The sequence below is a fragment of the Ochotona princeps genome, chromosome 5, assembly GCF_030435755.1.
Source record: "Ochotona princeps isolate mOchPri1 chromosome 5, mOchPri1.hap1, whole genome shotgun sequence".
NCBI lineage: Eukaryota > Metazoa > Chordata > Mammalia > Lagomorpha > Ochotonidae > Ochotona > Ochotona princeps.
This window is the reverse complement of record NC_080836.1, coordinates 54311749-54332657: the sequence shown is the minus strand read 5'-3', so window position 1 is coordinate 54332657 and position 20909 is coordinate 54311749. Positions and strand designations below refer to the sequence as shown.

Here is a 20909-nt window from a genome sequence, read left to right as displayed (position 1 = left end):
GGCTAACGTGACTTCAGAGCCTCAGTTCACTTATACTGGCATGGGGGCAGGGACCAGGGAACTTGGCCTGGCACTAGATTTCACTGTGGTAGACTTGGTACCAAGGACTGGACTTGCTTCCCACTGAGGGTGATTGGGATGAGGGTTAGATTATCTGTCTCCTTGCTGTGCTGTTTGGAAATCAGGGAGGAGTGAGTGACACAGGCAACTCGGTTTCCTGCCTTATTCACTATGCAAACCAGTCACTGTGTTCTCTCATATGATAATACAACTAATTGTTCAAATTGGCATTTCTGTGGAGAGGTGGCTGATAGAGAATCTTACCCGACTGTCATTTTGCTACACCTCCTGCTGAAATTACACATTGTATTTAGAATTGGGACAGATTAAGAATGTAGTTATAGAGCCCAGTCTATGCTACAGCATGTTAAACTGTCTCTTGTTGCTCTGGCATCCCATATCAGAGCACTGGCTTTAGTTCCAACTACTCCACTTCACATCCAGCTACCTGGTAACAGATCTAGGAGGCAACAAGAGGCCACAGTGTTTGTGGAAGACCAGGATGGGGTGTCCGGCTGCTAGGTTCGCCCTGACCCAGACCTGGCTATTGCCGCCATTTGGAAAGTGAGCCAGAAGATTGTGGATATCTCTGTCTCCCTCTCTCCCTCCCTCCTTTTTCCTTCCCTCTCTGTATTTCTGTTTCTCTACCTTCCAAATAAATAAGATACTCATGTTCTGTAATTGGAGTACTTGGGCTTAATACCAATTTCTGGCTTCTGATTCCAGTTTCTAATTCAAATCCTGGAAAGCAGCAATAATGGCCTAAGTAATTGATTCCTTCTGCCCGTGTGGGAGATGTGGGTTGAGTTTCCGACTTCTTGCTTCAGCTTGGCCCATTCCTGGCCATTTTGTATATTTAGGAAGTCAACCAGATGGGAGCGCCCACTCACTCTCTCTTTCCTTCACTGTTTCTCTTTCTGCCTCTCAAATAAATACATATTCTTAAAGATATATATTTAATATCTGGCCCTTAGAAAGATTTAAAATTTCATTGGTGCCGAGAAGTCCAAAGCCCATAGTAGATATTCAATAAAAAAATTTGTACAAAAGCTGTGAGAACTTAGATTTATGCATGTACACTTTGGCCGTTTCAGATTTTCATGTAATAACTTTGTGGAGTATATAAATATTTATGCTTTCGCAAACCATGTGTCCAATATCCCAAGTCTGTATCTTTTTAGTGCTGCATTTGCTTTTATTTTTAAAGATTTATTTATGTATGTATGTATGTATGTATTAGAGAGTCTCAGATTTTACAGAAAGGAGAGACAGAAAGATCTTCTGTCTGCTGGTTTACTCCCCAAATGGCCACAACGGCTGGAGCTGAGCTGATCCAAAGCCAGTAGCTTCTTCTGGTCTCTCACATGGGTGCAGGGTCCCAGGCTTTGAGCCATTCTCTACTGCTTTCCCAGGCCACAAGCAGGGATATGGAAGGGAAGTGGAAGAGCTGGGACATGAACTGGTGCCCATTTTGGCATCGTGGTGCATGCAAAGTGAGGACTTCAGCCAATAGGCTACTGCACTGGGACCGTGTTGTATTCTTCTAAAATAAAAGTAATTATATAACTACTCATTGCATTGGCTAATATGGAATCTCCGTTATGAACATGATTTCATTAATTTTCTACCCAAGAGATGAGGATGGCTTTCTACTTTGTAAATTATATATGTCCGTTTGGCGGATTTTAATGGAAAGCTTAATTACCTATTGGTACAGTTTAATTCGTTGCTCAAGAGACTACTCTCTCAATTCACTGGTTAGAGATATTGATTGCTTTTATTTGAGAAACAGGAAATGCCAAAGCAAAACAAACAAAACCAAAAAGGCAACCTGCCCAGTTACTCTCCTTGAAGCCCTGATGGACTTCTGACAAAAGACTGCCTATGGGGAAGTAAGATCAACTCGTCCCCTTACCCACTACCATCGGAATAATGAAACGGGCTTTTAAAATGTCCACAAGTTAATCACTACGCTGACCTCACTTCTCTGTACATGTAATCCAATGTTAGAACTGAACTGGGGGCTACATTTTCAGTGTGAACACTTCTGCTGGCTAATGGTCCTGGGGCTGTTGGACACCTGAGCTTTCTTTAGGATTAATAGTCTTTCTCATCAGATGTTCAGCAGTCATAAACTCCAGCAAATGGACAGAGGACTGGGTACATCCTCAGGGGGCCCTGGCCTTCCATAATAATGGCTTTGCCTTCTGATGATCAGCCCCCCTGGCAAGCATCTTCATATCAGTGAGTTTTCTTCTTCAAAACAAAGTGAGGTGGCAGAGCTCCACATAAATGCTGCTACTCTGGGGTCAGTGTAAAGTCTAGGCCTGGATATTTTTTTTAAAGCCAAATGGCAGGTGAATGCAATAATTGAAGTTACTGTAAAGTAGGACTAGGAAAAGATTATTAAGCCATATCTCACACATTACTTAATGCTACATAGCATGTTATAGAGTCAGGCCTAGGAATGGAAGAGATTTTTCTAACATGTCCTCCAGGCACCCAGGCCTGTTCTCCTGAAGCAAGATAATGCATTTCTGTGCTGTCAGAGATACACTAAGCCTGAAGAGAAATACAGTAGTCTCCTAGAACATCAACTTCATTAAGTAATAATTAAAAACGTTTTTAGATGAAACAGGTGTGGCACCCCAGGGTGCCTGCCCATCCCTGTGTGCTGTCTGTTGGTGTTAGCAGTATTTTGCCAAAAAAGGTATTCAAGCGCTACCTTCAGCTGGAAGGATAACCTTCAGTAGCACTGACTTGGTCAACTTAGATCTTACATTACTAAATTATCTCCTTTTTTCCTGTCCTTTGTGGACAAGATCAGTACGTTGGGGTTTTCTCAATGCCATTCAATGCCACTATACTAAGTCACCCTTTCATCTTTTTCTTCTTCAGAATTGCCCAATGTTACAGTCTGACTTTGTCATCTTCTATAATGCACTGATGCTCACTTGTACACTGTGTCCAGATGCCTCAAGTCACTTTTTTTGTTGTTAAAATTTATTTGAAAGGCAGAATCATATGAGCCAGGGCTGAGCAGAGCCAAAGCCAGTAGCCTCTAACTTCATCCCAGACTCCCACATGGGTGGCAGGAGCAGACTTCAGCCATCTTCCTCTGCTTTCCCAGGCACACTAGAAGGAGCTGGATTGGAAGTGGATCATCCAGGGTTTGATTGGTGCCCAAATGGAATTCTGACATTATAGGCAGCAACCTAAACCACTGTGTCATAACACTGGCTCTTCAAGTCACTCTGAAGATGTTCAGTTCCATTTATGATACAGTATATTCATTTTTTTAAAAGTATTGATTATCTCTGACATGAGGGGAAAAGTCTAAGTTTGAGATTGTTAACCTTCTTTGTCAAGTTCATTAGGAGTGGGAATCAATGGAAATGCATCAAATGAAATGCTGTGGACATGATCAAATAAAAGTTTTAGAAATTGTCCCATGACAGCCCTTTTCTTTTTAAACTTTTTTTGAGAGTGTGTGAATAACATGCAGAGTAGAAGTGTCATTACAAAGAAAAGACAAGTTGAGCCTGCACTGTGGCATGGCACGTTAGGTCGCTTCTCATGATGCTGGCATCACATGGCAGTACCAGTTCATGTCGCAACTGTTCTACCTCTAAACCTGGTGTTTAGGACATCGCTGCCCACAAGGGACACCCAGATGGAGCACCTGGCTTCAGCCTGCCCAGCTCTGGCCTTCACAGCTATCTGGAGAGTGAACTAGCACACAAAAGCTCTTTCTCTCTCTCTCTCTCTCTCTCTCTCTCTCTCTCTGTCTCCCCCTCCCTCTCCCTCCCTCTCCCTCCCTCTCTCTCTCTCCCTCTCTCTCCCTCTCCCTCCCTCCCTCTCTCTCCCTTGACCCTGTAACGGTGCCTTTCAAAATAAATATATTTTTTTAAAAAGTCAGTGCCTGGCAGTAAGGGGTATACAGTTAATACATCTGTGATTTTTGCTCATGCTTAATTAACTTACTGCTCCCAAACTGTGAAAGTGCAATCTTTTGCCTTCAGGCCACTATTGCCATTTTCAAATAATAAGAACAGGTTTTCAAAGAATTTCACAAATGTATGTCATATCATGTCAACATTTATCTTTAATGAATTTTTAATAAATTACAGTTGAAATATTCAAATCTTTTTTTTGCCAGATATAGAAAATTAGCATTTGTAACTGGAGTTTAAATAACTAACAAGTCTTTCAAGTAACCAAATCATGTAGGCTTCCTCTTCGCCTAATGAACAGAAGTCACTGGAGGGATGAAAAAACTAAAAATATAATGCTTAGCTTTTATTCTGACACACTGGATTGCCTCTGTTAAATTGGCGAGTGCAGAATGTTCACTGAGGTGCAGTAACTTGAAATAACCCCATCTGACATTTTAAAATCTGAAAATACTCCTACTCGATAAAGCTGAACCTGGTTTTTAGTTGCATTTTTTCAAATATACATTAAAACTCTAAGCTTTTTTGAAAAAGTGGAAATGCTTACAATTCGAGAGTTTTGTTCTGGATGTAAAGTCTTTATTTGTTGCAGAAGTGTTAGAGCTTTTCTAATTTCGCCAGTTACATTATTAGAAAGGAGTAATCATGTTTAAGTCTTGAAGGTATTAGTTATCAAAAGTTTGATAAAACAAAAAGCCTAAATGGTATGACCCATCTTCTCATGTGGCCTCTCAGGGTCAGCTGGTGACTGGGGGTGGAGGGATGGAGAGGCAGTTGCCATGGAAACCAATCAGTGCTTCTTCCTAAGATCAGCCTCTTTCAGCCATCACTGCCAGTATCCCCATGTGTACTGGGGAGTTTTAGACAAGATTATGTAAATTTTAATTATTAACACAAGGTTACATAATTCAGGATAAGGACAACCTCTTCCCTTTCTTCATTGCAGACACTTATATAAATTATTAATACATCAGGGATACCACCTTCTGAGAATTTGCAGATGGAAAAAAAGACTATGAGCAGAGATATGCAAAATCACAAGTACATACTGAAAAGAGGAGACTTAAAGAGGAAGTTATTGCTTTGCTCATTTAAGCACTCACTTCTAGGGTAGGAGTGCTGAATTGATGCCGAGTATTCCCATCCATTAGCTAGCCTAATTATTAAGAATTCAACATGTCTTAGCTCTGTCATTAAATACTCAGTTCATCAACCCACTCCACTGGTTCTGCTTCTGTTCTCACCAACTTCCTAATTTGGGGTGTGGGGGGATTTCCAGCCATAGGTGTGTTACCTCCCCGCCTCCAAAAAAGCATGTTGGTTACCCATTTCACGATGGTAAGGTCTTTTTCTGTCTCATGGCAAACTAACCAGCTCTCATTCTGATTCTACCTCTCAGTTTCCTGAGCTTGAGATCTTGTCAGTCTCCCTTTAGAAATAGATAAAATCTCCAGGTGCTGACAAATTCCGTTTCTGAGCCTACAAAATTGAGGGCTAGACAAAAGCCCCTTTTAAATTTGTCAGAACTACCTTGGGAAAACTCTCACTGTAAGGCCAGAGGCCTTTCTCACAAAGACAGACCCAGATCCTTTTAGGACCTCCCTGTGAACTCAATGAGTATGAGCCTTTCTTTTTCCTTTTGAATTTCTGTTAAAAATGTAGAGAGGACGATAGAGTTTGTTTAGTCTGACTGTGATTTGGATAAATGAAGCGCTATGGCCCTTCCCCCTAGATGTGAGATTCATTTAACGTGAAAAGCTCTCTCAAAACTGTCTCAAAGAATTTGTCATATTTGTTGTTTCTTGAAAAGAAAGGATATACCAGAGCTATAATTTGTTTGCATTGTGTTTTCAAATGTCTTATGTTTATATGTTTAAATATTAACTGTGTATGAGTTTGTCAGGGAGCACATCATAGTATTCAATATTTAGTAGTGGTAGTGTTAAGATACTGTAATTTATTATACACTGAATTGAATGCATTGATGGGTATTGTTATTCATTTAGACAGACATTATGTTAATGCTAGAGGGACCGTGTGGTGAAACTGACTTAGGAATTACGATGTGACCGTTGGCAGCAGCATTAAAATTTAGAGCCATAGCAGAATGGAAGAACTTCGTATGCAACATAAAAGTTTATTTATCCCAATGTAACTTGAGAAATTTGAATACTGATACTGAAGTCTCTAATGTTTGGTTTAAAATACATTTGGAAATCTTGAGTAAGTGCTGAATCTGGCAGATGCTATAAATTCAGATATAGCAGTACTAAAATGCCTGGTGATCTCAGAGGCACTGGAATATAAGTGATCCAGAAATTTATTCAAATGATAACTTTTCGAAATTGCCTATTAACAATAGATATATGAGAGACAGGGTAGTCTAGTGGAAAGAGAATTTGAAGTCAGATAGACTGGATTCAGGTCCTGTTTTTCACTAAGTACTGGTTACAGACCTTTGCCCAAACTTTTCCTCTGAGTTTGTTTCATCACCTATAAACCATAAGTTATCATATCTACCTTATTGATTCCATGACAGCTAAACTGCTTCTTACATGTAAAACTCCGACCAGTGCAGTGCCTAGTGGCTGGAAGCTGACCTATTGTTACTACTTTGGTCTATATCCTTCTATTCTTGGCTAATGAGGAAAAAATGGGTTACCAATTACTCCTTCTTTCATCCTGTGAATTGTAATCTGTACTTGAGAGTGCATTGAATTTGCTTGGACTCACAAAGCTTCAGTTATAACTCGATATTGGAAGTTTCAGAAATGTTTGCATTTTCCCCCAATTGTTGTATTTTATAGAAATTTTTAGAAAAATTTCTAAACCAGAAACTCTAATTACCCCAGAGTTAATCCACATGCTGCTCATCCGCAAGACCCGGGACAGTTGGGACATGGATCTGTGGTGCTTTCTGGATAGAAAATGGGCTTAGTTTAGCTAACTGGAGCATCATGCTACTGTCATTTTATAAAGGAGGGCGCTGTTTGGATTGCAGGAGATCTCCCAGTTTCCTAGAAGACTTACATTTTAAAAAATTGATAAAAACATTTTTTAAAGCCCTCACATTCAGCAGCTGGGGACTTATTTCTTTGGTTTAAGTCTGGTCCTGTGTGCTAGACCAGATGCCTGGGCAAAAGGAATTGTCCTTCATGTAAGTAAACTGGTTGTAAGCAGTATTTAATGGGATGACTTGACCTGAATGTAGGTGTTTTCTCAACTATGAAATTACCAGGGCAGGGTCAGGTAAAAATTGCCAGTCATGCTTCTGTAGTGCCCCTGAACATTGGCTACAATTCTACTTGAAGCTCATATAACATAGGGCGGTGTCTTCAATCAATATTATAGTTCCATATAATACTAACCCTGATCTTGGAAATGTAAGTGCTTAGATGCAAAAATTACTATCTGGAAACTCATTGGTTAATGACTTTCTGTGCCAGAAATAAGGCAGAACGTTTCCCACCTATTAATTCTTAACAATTCTATATTGTATTTAGCTATACTTTATACTTAAGCAGACGAAGACCAAAATAAATTAGTGGCTTGACCAAGGATAGGCCACAGAAATGACAAGGTTCAAGTTAGCACTTGTGTCTGGCTGTGGAGCCTGTGAGTTTATTATAATTGAGAAACCTCAGCGCAATGCAGAATTATTACTGAACAGACAGAACAGTAGGGTCAGTGGAAATTTCTTTATTTATAGAACAGTGGATGTGTTCCTTTGCAGGGTCTGAGAGAGATGAGTGGAATCAGGTCTGAAAACAGGCCAGGATTCCCAGTCAGCATGTAGCTGAGGGTAGGTGTTTGATCTAGTGGTTCAGGTGCATAGTCATTCACCCATGTTGGAAACTTGGATCGAGTTCCTGGCTCCAGAATTCTACCTGATTCAGCCCCCATCCATTGTAGGCAGATGGGAACACTGTGTGTGTCGCTCAGCCTCTCAGATAAATCTTTTTAAAACTTGGTGGTATTTCAAGAACAGCCTTGTAATATGTACCCTTCCAGTTAAGACCTCTGCTCAGTGCAATCATTTTCTCCAGTTTTATTGAGCCAGGATAGAAGAGGTGCTGTATTTCTAATACTTCATGTTTACCCATTAGTTTCCTTAGAAATTAGCAGAACTGTCAGGCATTGCAGTTAAGCCATGAATTCAGGTGTGTCTGTCCACATTCTGACACTTTGATCTTGAGCAGGTCACCCTGTGAGCTTGTTTTTTCATCTGCAAAGTGACCAGCAAGCCACATGCCTCTCAGCTGGTTTGAGCAAAACCTAGGACAACTGCGTGATAACATATGCAGGTGATCTTCTTGACACCCCCAACCAACATACGTGTCATTATGCTTCTTTGTAAGAAACAAGACTCAAGCTCAAATATGTGAAATTGTGCAGAGACCAAAGTACAGAGGGGTGGGCAGTGTAGCCCAAAAGCAGGTGACAGGCTCCTCGAGGGCAGGCACTTGGGCTTTGTACCTACACTGCAAGCATTTGACACAGCATACCCAGAATGCTCAGATTGATTGAACAGTGACTTCACTTTTACATGTCATCAACTTTGAACGTCTCAGCAACCTTTCAGGTACACAGTGTAATCCATAAACTATACACATCAGGTAACCTAGGCACCCACCAAGCAAATCTCCAAAAGCAAAACATTCAAGATTGTTTGTCTGATTGCAAATTTTATAACCCCACAGTAAAAATAGTTGTCTTAGTTTATTTTTCACTCAATGCTATATAACTAGCTACACAGATAAAAATAGAAGACTAATATGTCTTATAATTAATGAAAAATGGAGGTTCCCAGCTGAGAGCATACCTAACCAAAGGCTTCCTGAAGGAGGGCACTTTGAATGAAGCCACAAGAGCGGAATTTTACTTTGTGTTTTTTTTTTTTTTTTGAAGATTTATTTTTATTAGACAATCATTTACAGAGAAGGAGACACAGAGATTTTCCATCTGCAGGCTCACTCCCCAAGTGGCCACAATGGCCAGAGCTGAGTGAATCTGAAACCAGGAGCCAGAAGCTTCATCTGGGTTTCCCACATGGGTGCAGAGTCCCAAGACTTTGAGCTGTCCTCTACTGCTTTCCCAGGTCACAAGCAGGGAGCTGGATGGGCAGTAAGGCAGCTGGGACACAAACCAGTGCCCATATGGAATCCTGGTGCATGCAAGGCAAGGACTTTAGCCACTACACTACTGTGCCAGGCCCAAGGGCTGCAGTTTAATCACAGGTGCTGCAAGCTAAACTTGAGATCTTAGGACCCAAGTTACTGTGACTTCTTCCTACCATCCATTGTTATTACTGCTATGTCACTATTATGCCTTTACAAAATTGTACAGGAGTTTGTGTTACAGCTCAGATTAAACTGCCATTTGGGATGCCGTATTCCATATAGGATTGCTGGTCAAAGTTCCAACTATTCTGGTCCAGCTTCTTTCTGATGCATCCCGTATGTAGGCCCCTGCTAACTGTGTGGGAAGCCCAGATGGATTTCCTGAGTTCCTGACCTCGTCCTGGCTCTGGTGGGCATTTGTGGGAGTGAATCAGCAAAAAGAAGATACTTCTCTAATTAGGTGAAAATAAACACTAAAGAAATTTTGAATGGAGCAGAGTAATGGGTAAAATGAGATAAAAATGCCACTCCGACTTCCATAGTTCCCTCTTACTTTTCACACCTGCTGCCAGCTGTGCAGTGTGGTAAGGCTAACTTCAGTAGGCCTCAATGCCCTCAGCTGTGAAATGAGGATAATATTAGGTTTATCTATGGAGTTAATGGAATTCTATACGTAAAGTGTTTATCTGGGGGCCTATAATTTGCTACTGAGTACTTAACAGAGTTTGTAACTAAGAGAATAGATCTAGTTATATAAATGTAAACATAACTAGTATATATTTGAAAATTAAAATTTGGAAGGAATATCAGCGTTCTAATGTCCTAGAGTTAGCAGTTCTGGTGATTTGCAAGGTCTCCAAAGTGAATGCAGAAATGTGGGTGGAGGTGTAATAGTGGCCACACTCATCACTATTTGAGAGTAACTAAAACATTTTTCAAAGTAGAAAAATTCCCTGGGAAAGCACAGCTCTACAGGGTCTATAGGCGATTTTATCTCTCAATGACAAAGTGTTCCCTTGTATTTGGCTATGAATTTTCTGGATTATTCAGCTAGAAACATACTTTTAAGAGCCTTACTAATTTGAAAAGCTGCAAAGTAGGAATCTTCTGTCCACTGGTACACTCCCCAAATGTCAACAATAGCTAGGGCTGGATCAGACTGAAGCCAGGAGCCTAGAGCTCCATCTGGGTCTTAGAAATGGATGGCAGGGGTCTGGGCACATTGGAAGGGTTCTGGATAAGAAGGGGGGTATCCAGGATTTGAGTTGGTGTTCTGATGGGAGATGTTGTGACTGTGCTACCATGCTCTTTCCTCTAGGAGGACTAATTTTATTTGTGGCTGAGTTAGAGCAGCTATAACAAGCCTGGGGTTTCTCTTTAATGTGGGACTTTAATCAGACATACGCAGGAAAACAAAAAAGGCTACTTGGGTTAGATTTTTTTTTTTCCTTTAGTAAATTGGTATTACATATTATTGAGGGGAAAAAGTGATCCACTCATGGTTGAGCTTGACTTGGGAATTTTTTTTTCTGGTTTATACTGAGAATTGGATAAATTTCACTTGAGATTGTACATGTTGAAAGAGTTGGTTGACCTTGGTATTTTTAGTCCTCATATAAACTTGCTAGAGTAAGGTAGGCTGGCCAAGTAAACTTTTTTATTACATTTCCTGTTGAATGGAACACCTGTCTATCTCAGGAGCACAAAGTTGTGAAACTAGAACTTCTGTAGATGTAAATACTTTCCATCTCTTGGATGGAAATTATATACCCAAGATCAATTATTTCCATTAACTAGTTCAGTTTAGGCACTACTTGATGCCCAAATGAAACTAGAGTATGCACTGGACACATAATCCCTACAGATTATGAATTGTGGGTGAAAATATTTGTGTTAGCAAATGGACTAAATTCATTTAAATGCAGAGTTTTGGATTCTTTTTAACAAAACTGTAGTAGATTAAACTTAATTACTGTAGCCTTGAGGAATCAGGCAGTGATGGTTCAGGAATCAAAATGGGAAGATTTAGCCTCTGATAGCAACTTGGTGAAAAAGATGGGATTGTCCTTAGGCAGAGCTAGCTTTGACACTCTCACCCAGATCCCTTCCATTCCATGTGAGTAAACGAAACAAACACAAAACCATGTAGGGTGCCCTGGACACAGTTAGAATAATCTCTTAGGTTCGAGATGCAGCCTAACTCCCACTTGGCTTCAATGCCTCTGAACAACAAATAGTTACAAATAGAGAATTTTAAGTGTAGATCAACAGGAAACCCACTCATAGTAGAGACACCTTGACCATTCCAGGGTGTTGGAACTGATTTATCTTCCCTAACCTGTGTGAAAACAGAATGTTAAATTTTTAATCAAAATTGCCCATCAGTTTTTGCTTGAACATTGACTTTTAGTTAACCTAAGTCCATAATACACAAAGGATATAGATCAGGCTTTCATAACTGACCTGAAACTCCTGTTAAAAACTGATGCTGCTGTGTTCTCCTTGTCTTTTTAAAATAGTTTTCTTAAATCCTCTTTGTAATAATGCATGACTCGTTCATTGCTCATTATCTTCCCACTGAATTTTTTTTCTCCCTTTTGCTTTGAGCCAGCAAGAAAATCTTAAGGAGAGGAGGGAGAAACTGTGAGTTGGGGAACAGTACTTAAACACTGCTGCTTGACTGCCATTGGTTCTCGCCTTTCCTGCCTGGGCCAGTCTAATCCAGCCTCCCTGCCATCCCTCCCTCCACCCGCTCCCTGCCAGGGGCCTCACGGGGTGGCTGTTGCAAAAAACTGATTGCAGGCAGAATGTAGGCATCTTTCCTTCAGAATGGACACTAACACGTTGAATAGAGCAGGAAGCTTTTAGAAATGCATCATTTGTCAGAATTGCCTGGCTTTTTAAAAAGGAATAGTGAGAGATGTTGAATGTTTTGCATGTTAGCACCGACTCTTTTTATTTCTGTACAGACTGAGTTTTCAGAAGGTTAAATATAGAGTCCTTTAAAAAAAAAAAAAAAAAGAAGAAGGAAAAAGAAGAATTTGCCTGGTTAGTCGACCTCTTTCTGAGAAGTGCTTCATCACCCTCCTCCACTTTTCCGTGGTGTCTCTGCAGCTCTCTGTAGGTTAGGTCTGTGCCGGCTGGCAGAATGCTCATGTGGTAGCAGAGAAGAGAGTTCACCGACAGACAGAGATCAATATAGGGTTTCCTGCTTCCCTGTGAATTCCAAAATGCCATCCAAAGAGTCCTGGTCGGGGAGGAAAACTAATAGAGCTGCAGTTCACAAATCAAAACAGGAGGGCCGTCAGCAAGATTTATTGATAGCTGCCTTGGGGATGAAACTGGGTTCTCAAAAGTCGTCTGTGACAATCTGGCAACCTCTGAAACTCTTTGCTTATTCGCAGTTGACATCACTTGTTAGAAGAGCAACTCTGAAAGAAAATGAACAAATTCCAAAATATGAAAAGGTTCACAATTTCAAGGTAAGAAGATTTTGTTTTTAGCCTGCTCTTATAAGAAGTGTTCATTGCTTAAAATATTCAGTATTAAAGGAATGCCTTCTCATGTCTTTTTAAAACAAGGATGACTTGACAAAAATGTTCTTGCTATTTAAGAATGATGCATTCAGTCTGACTTAAGGAACAGCTGAATGAAGCTAACAGAAATCCAACCCCGTTTTCTCTAGTGCTGTTTTAATATTTAATCAATGTGTGCTTACTGATAAAGTCTAGAGTGTAAGAAAAGAAAAAGTGGGGTCCTCATTTAATGATTTTGGCTTTATTTGTGATACAAATATATCTAAATACCTTTGTCAGCTATTTCATGGGTGAATTAGATATTATCTCCATTAATTTCTGGTAAGAAGCTGTGGCTACAAGAGGTATATGCTGTTGCATCTGGATGGAGCAGATGGTCTGCGTTTCCCATAGTTTGTCATTTCTCCTCTGTTAATGAATTGACCGTAATGAAGACAGGACGGCTGCCCGGGGACGGCTGCTGATGCTGACACTAGCACCTTCTCCTCACTTGGGAGAAGTTACTTTCACCTTGTGTGTGTTTCATCTTAAGTTGTGTGTTCATGTGTTTCATCAACTGTACTTGAATCTTCCCTGAGGCTGATGTATGTATTCAAGCTGGCTGAAGTTCTTGCCTGCTTTTATAGCCTGATGTTAAGGCCTTGAAGTTCTGTCCTTTGTAGCGTAATTCAGAAACTACAATGTGAAGTCATGCATAAGAAAATCCAGTTACACTTAATACACAGATGGGCTGGCATTTATATAGAAACTTCTTAGTAGTTAAGATAACTTTCATACATTTCCTGAGACCTGAATATTTGCAGTTAAAACAAAAAAAAAATTTTGCTGTTAATTTCAAAACAGGATATAGTTGAAAACTCTGACCTTGAATTAACTGGCTTTTTACATTGATTCAGTATATAGAACATACCAGGCTGTGTACTAGGTGAGTTCATCTCAAATTTGCAATTCATCTTGATTTTTTCAACACCAGCATTTTACTCAGATACTAAAATATCAAAACTCCAATATGCTCAGCATTTTCCATAGTGAGAAACAGACCCTTATGATCCTCAGATCATTTTAGGATAAAGAATTTTTTAGAAAGTTTCTAAAAGACATGGCCTATGCAAAGATTGATTTACCTTGAAATACGAGTAAACAGCATTTTCTTCCTTTTTTAAACATAGTGATGATTACATCTTTCAACCACTATTGATTGAAAATGAGATCAGTTGTGGATGAAATACTTAACAGAAAGCCAAAATTGTCTGTATATCCAGTTTTAACTACCTACTTCATGTATAAGGCTAAATACATGCAGGCTACTAGGCCTGAGTTTTTGTTTGCATGAGATACATGCTTTTTATCAGGAAAATGACCCTCAGTCCTTTTGCAAATCTAAAGCTATATGTGTGTTAGATCACAAGCAGCTGCTTTGGTTTCCTAAATAAGAAATTATATGCATACTTTGTTAGAAATGAATCTTCGAAGATGTACGCCTCTTATTTGTTCAGCAGACCTATTGAGGATGCCATTTTAGTGCCAAGTTGGTTGGACTGGTTTCTTCAATACTAACAGGCCTGTTCAAGGACTTGCAAAGCATATTGTCTTTTTTTCTTGGTTGCATCTTCCAATTATTTCTCCATCTTAACTGAACTCATGACTGTAATGAACAAACCCTGTAGTCAGGAAATGTGATTGGAACAATTGTGACTCTTAATTTAGTATTCAAGACTGCTTTACAGATACTGTTTTAAAAAGCACACGAAAACGTGGTTGGCTTCTTCCTTCTTTGGAGCTAGATAAGGTGAAACTTAGCTAGAGCTTGCTGTTTAAGAAAGTTCCTAGCTCATGTTAGAGAATTACATTACATATTGTTATAGAGGTGCTAAGAAAGTCAGAAATCTTATTAGAAGTTTCTCTGTGGTGGCATTATTAAAAACAAGAAAAGAAAGGCAGCGGGTGGGGGAAAAGTCATACTTGACTTCCGAGAATGTCCCAAGAACCATTCAATCTGTGGCATAGCAGTTTCTCCCACACAAACGCCTTTAGAAGGGCGCTGCTTGTGGTGCAGAAGGGGGTGCTGCTCAGACTCTGTGGGAAGAACCTGGAGCATTTCCATGATGGTAATGAGTCACGTGGCCGTGCCAGGGACCATTTTCTGTTAGTAACAAAGCATATTCCGTTTAACTGCCAGCCCACTCACCACAGCCTCATTGCAATACGGGTTTATCTTACTTTTTGAACAGCCTCGTTACATAAGATTTGCCAGCTGTTCAACACCACCGAGCAGCGTTATTTCAGGGCTAAAGCCAGGAGTGGCTTTCGACTTCTGGTGAAAACACTCAAGGTGAAAGCCAACCCATCAACTGGACCTCGCTGCAGACCCCAGAAGCCCTGGGGGTCCTGCATTGGGTGTTTTTTTTCTTCTACTGAGAAACAACAACAAAAAACAGGACAGCTTGTTTTTTGTTGTTATGTAATATGATCTTTTATAAGAAAGATGGTCAAAATTATATCACTTAGGGAAGTTATAATCACATAAATGCACTACATTGTTTCAAAATTAATATGTAAGGTGTCAGTATAAATTAGTGAATTTTAACTGTGTCCTAGATCATTCTCTTCATTTTAAGAAGTATTCCAGAGGGAGAATAAGACAAAACTGATCAGAATAAAACACAGGATCCACCCCCATTTCCCCTCATCAAGTACATCCTGGGTGCTGAGGCTCTTCAGGGATGGAGACCCAGCCTTCTACCCTTTGGAGCCAATCCACACAAGAAAAATAGAATTTCCAGTCCATCTAGGTATCTGGAAGATACTATTTCCTTATTGCTAACTCCCCTAAAGTATTTTTCTTGTGAATCAGCACCAATGAATGTATTGATCCTAAAACCCCATTTTTCTTTGTGCAGGGCATGGTGAATAGAGAACCTTGGCATGATTGTGGGGGATGAAGGAAGCTCTTGCTTCTTTGCTAGCTCCCAGGCAGAGTCAGGTGTTATGTAAGAGTGGTGGCATCTTTCATGCATCAAAGGACACAGTGAAGTCCTTTTTAACTCTTTCCAAATTCACCTATGAAATGTTTCACATAGTCTGTTGCTTCACTTAGAAGGCACTTCATCAATTCAAGGTTAGATTAATAATACAGAAGCCTGGCTATTTAGGCTAATCAAATACTTAATGTTTTGAGAATTATAAAAATTCAGTTTAGAATCAGATTTGTTTCAGGTACTTGACTTCTGCATTGCCATGAAAAATACAGTATCTTAATAGAATTAATGTACCCAGGATACTATGCAAGCAATAAATCCTGAAGTTTGAAATGATGATGTAATTAGAATAATGCTACAACATGAATCTACAATGTTTACGAAAAGTATTGATTCAGGAAACTACTAGAACTGGCAGCCCTGTCCAGCAGAAGAGAAGTTCTGCTGTTGGAAAAGCTGCAGGGTGGCCACAAGATGCAGGCAGTTCCAAGCCCTCGGCTTCTGCTCCTGATTCACGTTTGGGAATAACTAGGAATTAACCAACAAATAAAAATTAAATTATTGAGCTATATAATTTCTTTAAGTTCTGTTACAGTTCTGAAATTCTCTGAATTATATTGTGTTGTATTATAATTACTGCATGTTTGATGATCAAAGCTTAAGTCCATGTAGGGACAAATTCCAGTATGCTTATTTGGAAAGTGAATTGATACTCGAAAAACTGTTTTAAAACATTTTTTTGAAACTGATTTAACAGCAATACAGTGTCATATTCAGGGACCATGCCTACCACCTCGCTATGTTATCCTCACCAGTCATCACAATACCACCTTCCTTTCCTTTTCCCAAAGCCAGTAAAATGTGTAACTAGTAGGTTAAGAAGTGTCTGTTAAATGAGTGCATCTTAGATTTGTTACAGAATCTTTAAGCATTTTTTTTTTTGAGAGGCAGAGCTCCTATCTGCTGATTTACCCTGCAGGTACCTCAGAGTCTGTGGCTGAGCATGCTAAAGCTGGGAGCTCAATCCAGGTGTCCCCTGTGGGTAGCAGTTACTACTTACTTGGGCCATCAACATTTGCTTTCATGGTCTGCATTGATGAGAAGCTGGAGTTAGGAACCAAGAATCAAAACTCCAGGTACTCCTATGTAAGGCAAGGGTAAACTAACTGGTAGGCTAAACACCCATCCCTGTGTGAACATTTTAAATGCTGAAAATCATTTTGAATGAGTAGTGTTGTAAAAGAAGGTAAATGCAGTGTGACAAAATGAAACTTCTGCAGTTCGATTACTTTTCATTGTTTCTGCCATGGCTGTGAATGTGCGGTATTCAATATAAATGTTTTAAAATCATGTTTTCCTCTAAGAGATTAAGTAAAATTATGTATTTCTATTATAAACACACATGCACTCACATTCTCCTCAGTTCTCAATGTAGGCCATTTGGAAGAAAAGACAAAAATAGCAAAGACAAGTGTATAGCGTGAGTTCTGTCTCCCTAGGGCATTCAGACTTGGGGAGAGCTGTTGAAGTATGGAGATGGACTAGTAGATTAGACAGGATCATCTGTAAGCACTTTCGATTGCTAGCTAACATAGTACTTACAAGATACCGTGAAGCCAAAAATGACAGGTAACTAATCTGCTTTTTACCTCTATCTATGCTATTGGAAATGAGAACCATAAAGACTGATGGTGCCCTTCCGTTCAGGCATTTTAACACTACTAACATCATGGCTCTCTCAACCTCACTGTCTATCCTTTCACAAAATGGCTTTGGAACTGATTGTGACATTTCAAGTGCAAATTTAGATCATTAGGGCTATTGGAAACATTAATGCAAAATATTTCATGTGATTTTTGTTTATATATTAATACATGAAGGACTTGAAGAAAAAAATTAAGATTTAAAAATATTTCTTAACATGTTCCATCAAGTTCAAGACTTTTGTTCAATGGTGATTTCGGGTATTTAAGCTATCTGTAAGGGGATTCTGTAAACATAACCACGTCAGTGCAGTTAAAATGGGTACCTTCAAAGTAATTCAGGGCTGTAAGATGATGTCTGTCAATTTCCCCATCAAGTTTTTACAGAATTGGTTTTGTTTGATGGATGAGCAGGACCTTTGTCATGGGGAAAGGACTTTCTGGTGAAGCTTGCCTCAGTGTTTTCCTCCAACTCTGGCTTTCTCAAAACATTCTAAATTAGGCATGCTATTTTTTGGCCCTCCAGAAAGTCACCAAGCAAAATGCATCAAGCATCTAAAAAAATAAAACTGTTGCCAGAGCTTTGATCTTGACCACTGCCACATCTTGGTAGCCATTGCTTTGATTGTTGCTTATCTTCAGGATTCTATCAAAAAGCTGTGTTTCTGCTCTAGTTCTTAAATATTTGTTGCAAGTTTCTGTTGAAAGCTTTCTTGTTGTCTTTAGCATACACATCAAGCAGAAAGTTTATTCTGCAGGCTTTATCTTCATCATCTCGTCCCTTACTAAAACTACACATTTGTAAATTGTTGATTTGAGGTACTGTTTTTTGTTGTTTATTGAAAGTCAGGTACGCAGACAGGAAGATCCTCTGTCCACTTAGTCACCTCCCTCCTAACCCCCAAGCAGCCACAACAGCCAGAGCTTCCTCTGGGCCTCCCACATGGATTCAGGGTCCCAAAGCTTTGGACTGTCCTCCACTGCGTTCCCAGGCCATGAGCAGGAAGCTGGATGGGAAGCAGGGCTGCCAGCCCGCAAGGCGTCTACTGCACCATAACCTGGAGGAACTGTTTTTGTAAAACATCAGTTTCACCATTTTTTCCAATGTTGTCTGTGCTCCAATTCTAACAGAATTCATGTTGCTCTCATAGGAATTATTTTCAAACTGGTGTTTTATCCTTGGTACTGCCTCCAGTTATATCTTGTTCAAATGTGCTTTCAGGTATGTACAAGGTTAGTTTAACGCAAAAAATGTTTTAAATCCCTGCTTTGAGTTTGTATGAACTTTCTAAAGATGATTTGTAAGCATGGATTTCAATTTTTGTTCCAGCTTTTCAAGCCCCCTAGTAGTTTTTTAAATGCCCGTTTGGATGAACAAAACATTACTCCTCAAGTATCACAACTTTTCCATAATAAAGATAGATTTTAAGAAATAGTTGTGGTCTTTGAGAGTAGTGATACCAAAGGTTTGCCTTGAGTTAAGAACAATTTATTTCCATCTTATGAGGCTAGAGAATTTTTAAAAGAGTACAAGTATGAGATGTTCAAAATACACTTACATTTTCCTGTGAACTTACAAAGTACCCTCATCTTTTTCCATGGTGGTTGTAACATTTTATATTCCTATAGTGTACAAGGGCTCCACTTTCTCCACATCTTTCTCAGTTTTGCTTTCTAATAACATCCAACTTGTCAGATTAATATGATATTCTATCATAGTTTTGATTTGTATGTCCTGATTAGTGATAAACGTTCTTTTCACATACTTATTAGCCATTTATATCTTTGGAAGAATATCGTTTTTTTAAATAGGTATATTTGTGTTTCTGCTTTTGAGGTACAGCTTCTATATCTTGAGCAGTAACCTCTTACACAGCTGGTAAATGTTTTCTCGTGATCTATGGGTCTTACTGTTGATTTTCTCCATTTTAGTTTGATACAGGTCATGTATGTTTGCTTTTATTTCATTTAGGTAGCAATTTGTACATTTGTCCTTACCTAGGTGTCTTGTTTCTTTTATGGAATTACAATCAAACAAAACCTGAGGGCTGCCTTTGAAAACAAGGTAGAGAGGGTAGTCAAGTCACTTTGAGTGAAGCTCCCCGGTACCCTAGCCAATACTAATTCTTCTTGGCAGAAACATAATTGAGATCCTCTGGCACAAACCAGGCCCTAATGGAGTAACAGTTAGTTGTGGCTTCTGTGTCCATCTCTGACATGGTATCTTGACTGTTTTCTAGAAAAGCACCCAGGCAAAGTTCTTTCCCCATGACAAAGGTCCTGCTCATCCTTCTAGCAAACAAGGCCAATTAAAAAAAAAAAAGATGGAAAATTGATATCCTGATTGATAGGGGGAACACAAAATTTTTTAACTTCCTCCTGTAGTTAGGAGCAATGCATTTGATCTACATGAAAGAATTGTAAAACCTAATATACTTTTAAGACCCTATGCTACTCGGAAATGGGGAGGGAAAGCAGAAAACTCTTCCATCTCCTTAGAATGTGTGAGGAAGACGTGAAGTATAACCTATCAGGAACAAAACAGATAACTTATAGACAACAGACTCGAATCAGCATTAGACAATAGTAAAACTAGAAAGACATACAGGGGGAATCAAGAGCGATCCTGACAACCTCTTAACAGGAAGTCATATTTACAAATTAGGAGGGGGGGCCCCAGGGTGGAGCAGGTGGAGGAGGAGGCTTGTATCCCAACCCTGGCGACTCCCAGATTCTTGCCAAGGAGACCACGGGGAACTGGAATGCCTTCGGAGGCTAAGAAGTCTGAGGGCATCCACCCCCGTTTGGATCTACCACATGGGATGGAAGAAGCCCACACCCTTCCATGAAGGATCCAAGGTCATCGGAACAACAGCCAGGAGCCCTGAGCAGGTCCACAGAAACAGAACAGTAAACTTCCTTTAGGACTAGGGAGAGTAGCTTTCTCTGGTCCTCACTTAGTTCCAACTTTGGATCCCCACCTTATCTTGCAATGACCATCAGGGTCACTCCAGAGCCCCCCACCCCAAAACACACACACACACAAATTGGAATAGAGAGAGAACAACAAGGAAAGCTTAGAATCAGGCAGGAAACGATCAGTGTGGACTCACACATACCTCACTAGGTAGAACACAAAGATTAGTTACTCCTCACTAGGGTATTGAAGATTTCTCTGCACACCCCTCCTAAAACTGTTCTGCACTTCAACTGTTGACATATGCCTTGTTAGAATTATAACCCAGTTTAGACTATCCTAAAATCTGCCACGTTCAGCAAAATTAAGCTTCAGCACTATAAACTGCTGAGTGCTAAAATGAAAACAGACACGAGACAGCTGAATAGTACCCTATAGCCATTTTAAGGTGTATAGAAGTGAATTAAAATTGAAATGTCAGTGAGTAGTCACAGGATATGGTTAAGAATGTGCATTGTTTTAACATATTTGTTACTCAATACTATGTCAATTAATTCCATAATGTTGTAAATTGTTGTTGATGTTATGTTGTGGCTTTTAATTGATTGGGATGATATTCTGCCAGCTCTGCTTTCAGACCAG

At 39.7% G+C, this 20909-nt stretch overlaps 1 protein-coding gene across 1 annotated transcript in view; it reads left to right on the top strand.

Moving 5' to 3' along the window:
* The window catches only part of CHN1 (chimerin 1), a 204529-nt gene that overhangs the window by 138475 nt on the left and 45145 nt on the right, over window positions 1-20909 (top strand). The window contains exon 8 of the mRNA XM_058664659.1: window positions 12538-12615. Coding sequence (XP_058520642.1) covers window positions 12538-12615 — 78 coding nt within the window. The remainder of the gene's footprint in view (window positions 1-12537; window positions 12616-20909) is intronic.